We start from the raw sequence: 7012 nt of genomic DNA on the forward strand, positions 1-7012 counted from the left end.
CCAGGACCTGGGGGACAAACCTGGCCTGGGCATGGGGCTGTGGGATCCTCTCCCCTCCCAGCAACACAGAAAACCTCCCCCTGTGTCTCTGCTTTCTGGCACGTTGCCCCCTTGCACCAAAGCCCCCCCTTCCCCGTGCGAGCCAGGAATCGCCACAGAGCTGGACCAGGGCCCCATCTACAACAACGAGCTGGACCTGGCAGAGGTGAGGGCCCCTGCTGCAGGCAGCGTGGGCAGTGCAGGCAGCGTGGGCAGGGGCCATGTAGCATGACTGCTCGCCCTGGGCAGCTCCCGCATCACCCAGCTGTGCCCCAGGGCTGTGGGGACACGCTGTCCCCTTGTCAGGGTGGCCGCAGTGACACGGAGCAGGACCCTAAACTGGAGGATGATGATATCTACACAAACACCCTGTGCCAGGAGGAGGTGGGGGGGATGCCTGGCCGTCATTTCCCGGGAGAAGAGGTTTCCTACTTTTCCTAGCAGAGCATCCCTCATGGGCAGAGGGTCCCTGTGGGGCCAGCCCCGAGGATGCTGTTATGGTCAGCCCCAGGACATCCTTGCTGTGCCAGAGGAGGTGAAGAAGCATTTCAGGAGGCGGCTGCTGCTGTCCCATCACCGTGGCGTCTCGGCGGTGTGACAGCCTCTACCCATGATGATGGAGCCCAAGGCCATGCTGGCACCAGGCCCCAGCCGGTGGGACCCTGAGAGTCCCCTGGCCCTGCGCTGCTTTGGCAGATTGACCCACGCCTCTCGGTTGGCAAGAAACCACCTCCCTGACTCCTGCACAGGCTGAGGAGCGGGATGTTTTCCCAGCTTGTCAGCAAACACATTGTTTTAGCTTCAGAGAAACTGATAAAGAAATTCTTCTGTGGGAGCTCGGTCTGGAGGGGAGAGGGGACAATCTGGTGCACCCACAGAGCTGCTCTGCTGCTGCTGTCCCCTTTGAGGGTCCTTGGGGCACTCCAGTACTGCTGGGGCTGAGTTAGGAGGGGGAATGGGAACCAACACTCCAAGCAAGGAGGAGGAGAGCAGCTGAGGAGGTGGCTGGAGCCCTGGCTGCCCAGCCTTTCCAAGAAAGCTTATCAACAGAAAGCACGTTTGTAATCTCCAGCCACTTCTTGAATTTAGATCTCGCTGCTGTTTGCAGCAGCTTGACTCACATAGCTCACTGGGAATGAAGAAGGTTATTTGATGATCAGAAAGAAGAGCTTCCTCTTGTCATGGTGGGGGACAGGGAGGGGATGGGGTGGGGGGAAGGAGCAGCCTCAGCCTCTGGCAGGGTTGGGGGTTTGTGCTTTCTGCTCTTTCCAAAGGGTATCAAGGAAGAAAACCATCAGCAAGGCACCTGCCAGGGAAGTGGTTTTGCTTTTTATGTTGGGGTTTCTGAAACTTTCAGCAGAAACATTTACTTTCAGGAGAAAAACAGTGTTGTCACTCAAAACCCATGGCTGTACCAAAAAAGGCATTTCTGGGGGGAAATGAGACACTTCTGCTTGAGAGAACAAGCAAAAGCAGCCCAGATCCCACTGGCAGCTGGATCGGGAGCCAGGGAGCAGCAGTGCAGCGAGGATGGCTGTACATCATCCCAGCCCACCATCCCAGTTCACCATCCCAGTCCATCACGACCAGGAGAGTATCCCAATGGTCTCACCGGGTCCATCTGCAGGGGCTGACCTGCATTCACTCTACTCCAGTCCCTGGACCCCTGCTCTGCCCCAGCCTCCCTACAAAGCCCCCCGAAGCCCTTAGCTCTCTGTGCATGGGGAAGGGGCTGCATTCACCACTGGGACGGGCATCGCGAAGGAGGAACCTGCTGCATTTTGACCTTTTGGCACCAGTGGCTGTTTCAGAGCAAAGCAGAGAGTCTCTCTCATGAGACACCCCCAGGGTGAGTCATGGTCCCTGGCAAAGGGAAGGAAGAAACCGCCTTTAAAAAAGACGTCTAGGGTCTGTGGGTAAACACTGCCCAAGGAAGCAACAGGAGAAGGAGGCTTGGAAAACTTCTGGGACCTGGGTGCATGTGATCCTGGCTCTGTCCCACAGGGTGCTTCGTGAATAACCACAGGGAAAAATCCATGTCGGGAGTGAGAAGCTGGAAAATGAGGATTTTCCTGGTTTGGACCCTTTTCTCAGGTGAGACCCGGGAGCACAGGGCAGGCGGTTCCCACCCCACAGGCTCTGGCAGAGCTGTGGAGAGGTTGGGACCCAGCCAGCCCAGGAAGCCCAGCGCGGTCACGGCAAGAGCCCAGCTAATACCGTCCTTTTCTTGTGGCCAGTGGGTGGCTACAGGGGGTGATCTCTGAGATCTGCTTGTATTGCTGTCATACGAACCCTGCTAATAAGGCTTTTTGCTCATTTAATAACATGCATGGTTGACGGGGGCTCTTTTTTAATGACTGGGGACATCTCATCTCTGCACTGCTGAGTGCACGGATACACTTGGGACAGGGTGGCCCCGGTCGTCCTGGGCTCAGATCCCGTATCCTCAGGTCCCCAAGGCAATGCTGGTACGTGCTTGCAGCACCTCTCCCTGTCCCCCACAGGTGGCTGGGCAGTGACGGGCCCCACGCACGTGATGGCCAAGCAGGGCAGCTCGCTGGCAGTGTCCTGCAGCTACAAGCCAGGCTACGAGCTCTACTCCAAGTACTGGTGCCGCCCAAGATTCCTCTGGTTTTGCTTCACCTACATCGCCCACACCAACGGCTCGGAGGTGACAGTGACACAGGATGGCGTGTCCATCAGGGACAACCACATGGCACGCTCGTTCACGGTGACGCTGAGCGGTGTCACGCCGAGTGATGCAGGCTGGTACTCCTGCGGGTTGAGTAATACACTGTGGTTCAACCTGCGGCACAACATCGAGGTGATGGTCTCTGCAGGTAAAGCCAGGCTGGGAACAAAGCAGGGGCATGCAATGGAGCCTGTCACAGTGCTGGGGACAGGGCGTCCCCAGCCAGGGGAACACAGGAGTTCTCAAAGTGGGAACAAGCTCCTTGCAGGCACCGAGACCTGCTGGAGGCTGCCCTGGTGCAAATCTGGGTGAGGGACGGAGGAGGCTGTACGGAGCTTCGTGCAGAGCAGAGCCTCTCCCTCGCTCCCATTCAGCATCTCTGCTTCCACAAGCCTGTCCTTTGGGGTTCCCTGCCCCTCCCAGTAAAATCCCCCTTTTTCTTCCTCCTCCTCCTCAGTGCCCAGTGCATTGCCTGGACACCCTCATTTCCACCTCCTGCACCTCTGTGCCTGAACTCTTGGGGCAGAGACCCCTGCGCAGGGGGCAGGATGGGGTGCGGGGGGGTCTCCACTTTGCTCTGACTCTGTGTTTTTTTTCATAGCTATTTCAACCACATCCGAGGGCAGCAACGTGAGCCCATTGGTCACCAACTTCCTGGGCCCCATGAACTCTGAGGAGCCTCCAGTGCTGTGAGTCAGGGCTCAGGGTCTGGCCAAGCTAGAAGACACTTTTTCCCTTGCATGCCACCCCCATCCCTGGGTTCCCCCAGTTACAGCAGCCCCAAGGGATATCCCAGGAGCAAGTGGCGTGGCTGGCAGACATGCAAGAGCCCCAGTTTCCATCCTCATTACCCAGACCTTACTCAAGCTCTAGCATCATCTCCTTTCTCCTATCCAGGTCCCCGCTCAGCGTCACCCACCTCCTGCTCTTCCTCAGCGTGAAGGCGTCCGTGGTGCTGGCCCTGGTGTGTGGGGCTGCCTGGGTGAGGAGCCGGTGCAGGAGCTGTGACCGGGAAAACCTGCAGCTCTTTGAGATGACCGGCAGCACCAGGGCACCGGGCTGCCCACCTGCCCCAACCACCTCAGAGCCACAGGAGCGTCCTCCTGCCCCCTTGCCCCCCACCCTGCCAGCGCTGTGCTCCCCATCACAGCTGCCCTGCACCAGGAGCTGCTCGGCTCTGGGTGCTTCTCCCCCTGTGAAGCCTTGGCCCCTCCTGGCAGCCCCTGCGCTGGAGAGGGGCAGTTTGGGGGTGCAGAGAGCCGGCGTCTGCTGAGCTGGAGCTGCCAACTGAAGAAAATTTTGCAATAAAGCCTGGGTATCCTGCAGGTGCCTGTCCATCTGTCTGTCCGTCTGCTCCCTTCTTCGGCTGCTGGCATTGCCTGGGGCTCTGGTGGCTGATGTGTGGGGCCATGGGGGGACATGCTGTGGCATGGCTGCAGGGACATGGGGTCACAGGGGGCCACACAGGTGCCCACTGCACCACAGACCAGCTGAGCCCCTCCTGGGCTACACCACATCCCACGTTTCACGGCAGCTTCACTACCGTCCCCCCAGAAAGCTTTGGAGGAGAGACGTTTCTTCTCAGCTCGGTTTAAGCCCAAGGTGCCAGACACAGGCATGAACCAGGGTATCAGCCCACTCCAGCCCCACGTGGCAAAACCTCTGCGAAGGAGCGGGGTGGGGAGCCTGGCCATGGGTCCCACATCTCATTCTCCCTGCCGCTCCGCTGCCTGCTCCTGCCAGCTCGGTGCCGGGAGCCCACCGGGAGCACAGGGGCCAGGGCTGTGCTCCCACCCTCTGGGGTCGCAGCTCTTTGTTCATTGTCTGGTGGGGTTGAAAGGGCCTCATCTTCCTGTGCCTGGCCAGTGCCATCTCCTGGGTGAACATACGGGAGTGGGGAAGCTCCAGGAAGGGGGGACCTGGGAAGTGGGTGAGACCTCCCATCCCTGGAGTGCCCCATCCAGGGACATGTCCTAGCACTGTCAGGTGGGGACAGCCCTGCCCCAGAGCCACCACGTGTGGAGGGGATGGAGGTGGAAGCTCTAAGGCAGAGCCATGGGGAATCACAGGACTCCCAGGTTGTTCCCTGCAGGGGAAGGGACCTGGGAGCAACTGCACAGGGACCCCCAGCAGCCCAGAGCCCGGCCCGGGTGTTGCTCAGGGCAGGGACCCTTTGCCTGCAGACAGCCACTGTCGGGGACCAGGGTTCAGGGCCAGGGACAGCTCGGTTGTGTCTCCACTGAGGAACACCCTCAGCACTAAACTCGTTGACAATAAAGCTGTCTCCTCGCCTTCACGATGGCACCAGCAGCAGGTCTGCTTGTGAAGCTTTGGTCTGAGCCAGGACCAGCCCGTGGCTGTAGGATAAAGACCCTGAGACGCCAGCACGGGTCCGGTCCCTGTGCATGGGCTGTGTTTGTCCTGCCTGTCCCCAAACCCTCCCTCACCCCTGGGAGCTTCTTCCCAAGGGTTTGCCCAACCCAGCGCAGGCTCGGCAAGTTGCTGATGGGTGGGAGGGAGGACACTGGGAGGGCTGGTTCCTCCTAAGGGACAAGGAACGGGGACAGGGAGGAAACCTGGAGGGCCCTGGGCATGGAGCTACTGAGCCGATGAGGGCCTGTGCTGGGGACAGCCCGGCAGGGACGTGATGGCCAGGGCAGCGGGGATGGGTGCTCGCATCCAGCTGCAAAGGGGCAGGAGGCTGGGGCTCCCTCTCTGCATTTCCCCCGGTGGGAACAGGGTGCCCACACAGGAGCACTGCCCCCAGCCTGGGGGCACGTTTGGGGCTTAGGGGGTCCCTGTGCAGGGCTGAGCCATCCCTCAAGAGGCAGATCCCCCACTGGGTGCCCTGCCTGGCCAGATTGTGGCAGAGAGGCAGGGAAAGGCTGGACTGTACCCTGCTGGGGCGGGGGCTGTGCCAGGGGCAGAAAGAGGAGCCCCTAGGGCAGGGGCAGGAGCAGGGCATCTGGGCTCAGTGCGTCACAGTACTCTCAGTGACAGGGGAGGCAGGAAATTGGCTGCGACCACAGGAAACAAGACACCCCACGCTCTTGCTAAACCTCCAGCAGCAAAAAATTTGATACCCCAGGCAGAAGAGGAAGCAAAGACCCAGAGACACAAGGAAGGAGCGTGAGGGGCAGGAGGACTGCGCGGCCAGGCAGCCCAAGCCAGCCTGCCCATGGGGCTCCTGCTGCTGCTCGCTGGGGTGCTGCTGCCAGGTAGGGCTGAGGGACCCCAGGGCCGCAAGCCCCACACTGGACCAGCCCCATGGGGCAGGAGGTGTCAGGGTGGCGGCAGCACTCCCGCAGCTCCATGTGTCTCCACAGGCTGCTGGGCAGTGAGGGGGCCCAGCACCGTATGGGGATACGTAGGAGGGTCCCTCTCGGTGAAGTGCACATACCGGGCCGGCCACGAGATGAAGCCCAAATTCTGGTGCTATCCGGGAACACTTTACACCTGTGCTGCTTACATCATCATCACCTCGAGTCTGCAGCCCGCGGTGCAGCGGGACCGATTCTCCATCCGGGACAATCGCACACGGCAGGAGTTCACGGTGACCATGGAGGGTCTGGCCGAGGGGGACGCGGGCACCTACGTCTGTGGGGTGCGAATGAGAGCATTCAAGGCTGATGAGCGTCACTTTGTGAAGGTGATCGTGGCCCCAGGTCAGTCCCCGAACGTCCCCCCCCCGCACAGCACCAGTGCCCACCACAGGGCGGGGCCGGGGCCGCACTGGGGGAGGAGACGGTACCCGGCAAGTGGGAGGATGGAGAGGGACAAGGGTGGCTCAGCGCCCGGCGGGCACCCGCTGCATCTGTCCCCTCTTCGCGTTTGCAGCCCCGACGCTCAGCCCGGCCCCCGCCCTCCCTCCGAGCATCCCCCGGCCGCCAGCCACGGGCACGGACGCTCCTCGGGGGAGCCCCGGCTCCTTCCGTTACTTCCCGGTGCTGGCCGGGCTGCAGGTGCTGGCGCTGCTCGCCATGAGCGGGGCCGTGCTGTGGGCCAGCCTGCGGGGCTGAGCCTCCGCCGGGGGTCCCACGGCCGCAGCCGGCGCCGCTCCGCCCCGGGACGCCCCGGTCCCGACGGCCCCGACGGCGCGGGGGGAGCGGCAGCACCGGAGCCCCGCCGCGGCCTTCCCGCCGCCGCCGGCGGCTGCAATAAAGCTTCTCCGCCACCACTCCGTGCCTCCGTTTCTTCTCTCCGGCGGCCCCCGCGGTCGGGCAGCCCCGGGACTCCCGGCGCTCCGCCTCGACGGGGCGGGCGGTGCTGCGAGGGTGGGCC

The 7012-nt window shown here is 61.9% G+C and overlaps 2 protein-coding genes across 3 annotated transcripts; both read left to right on the forward strand.

Annotated features, from left to right (window-relative positions):
• The first annotated feature begins 1948 nt into the window (after nt 1–1948).
• Nucleotides 1949–4025, forward strand: LOC141952248 (CMRF35-like molecule 7). Its single transcript, XM_074889470.1, has 4 exons — nt 1949–2133; nt 2544–2879; nt 3333–3420; nt 3629–4025. The coding sequence occupies exons 1-4, from the start codon at nt 2076–2078 to the stop codon at nt 4002–4004; spliced, it is 858 nt and encodes a 285-aa protein (XP_074745571.1). The 5' UTR covers nt 1949–2075; the 3' UTR covers nt 4005–4025.
• A 1845-nt stretch (nt 4026–5870) lies between these two features.
• Nucleotides 5871–6908, forward strand: LOC141952163 (CMRF35-like molecule 6). 2 transcript variants are annotated; one of them, XM_074889281.1, is made up of 3 exons: nt 5871–5949; nt 6058–6396; nt 6569–6908. In XM_074889281.1, the coding sequence occupies exons 1-3, from the start codon at nt 5910–5912 to the stop codon at nt 6748–6750; spliced, it is 561 nt and encodes a 186-aa protein (XP_074745382.1). In that variant the 5' UTR covers nt 5871–5909; the 3' UTR covers nt 6751–6908. The 2 variants fall into 2 exon arrangements, with proteins under 2 accessions (XP_074745382.1, XP_074745381.1); XM_074889280.1 differs by having other exon boundaries at nt 5903–6396.
• The last annotated feature ends 104 nt before the right edge of the window (nt 6909–7012 follow it).

This window comes from Strix uralensis, chromosome 19 (genome assembly GCF_047716275.1).
Source record: "Strix uralensis isolate ZFMK-TIS-50842 chromosome 19, bStrUra1, whole genome shotgun sequence".
Lineage (NCBI taxonomy): Eukaryota > Metazoa > Chordata > Aves > Strigiformes > Strigidae > Strix > Strix uralensis.

Bases quoted from the DNA above. Each gene is read 5' to 3' on its own strand.
- LOC141952163 (XM_074889280.1), top strand. From the start codon at position 5,910: ATGGGGCTCCTGCTGCTGCTCGCTGGGGTGCTGCTGCCAGGTAGGGCT. The intron at 6,397-6,568 runs GTCAGTCCCCGA...TCGCGTTTGCAG, and splicing joins GAAGGTGATCGTGGCCCCAG to CCCCGACGCTCAGCCCGGCC.
- LOC141952248 (XM_074889470.1), top strand. From the start codon at position 2,076: ATGTCGGGAGTGAGAAGCTGGAAAATGAGGATTTTCCTGGTTTGGACC. The intron at 2,134-2,543 runs GTGAGACCCGGG...TGTCCCCCACAG, and splicing joins GGTTTGGACCCTTTTCTCAG to GTGGCTGGGCAGTGACGGGC. The intron at 2,880-3,332 runs GTAAAGCCAGGC...TTTTTTTCATAG, and splicing joins CGAGGTGATGGTCTCTGCAG to CTATTTCAACCACATCCGAG.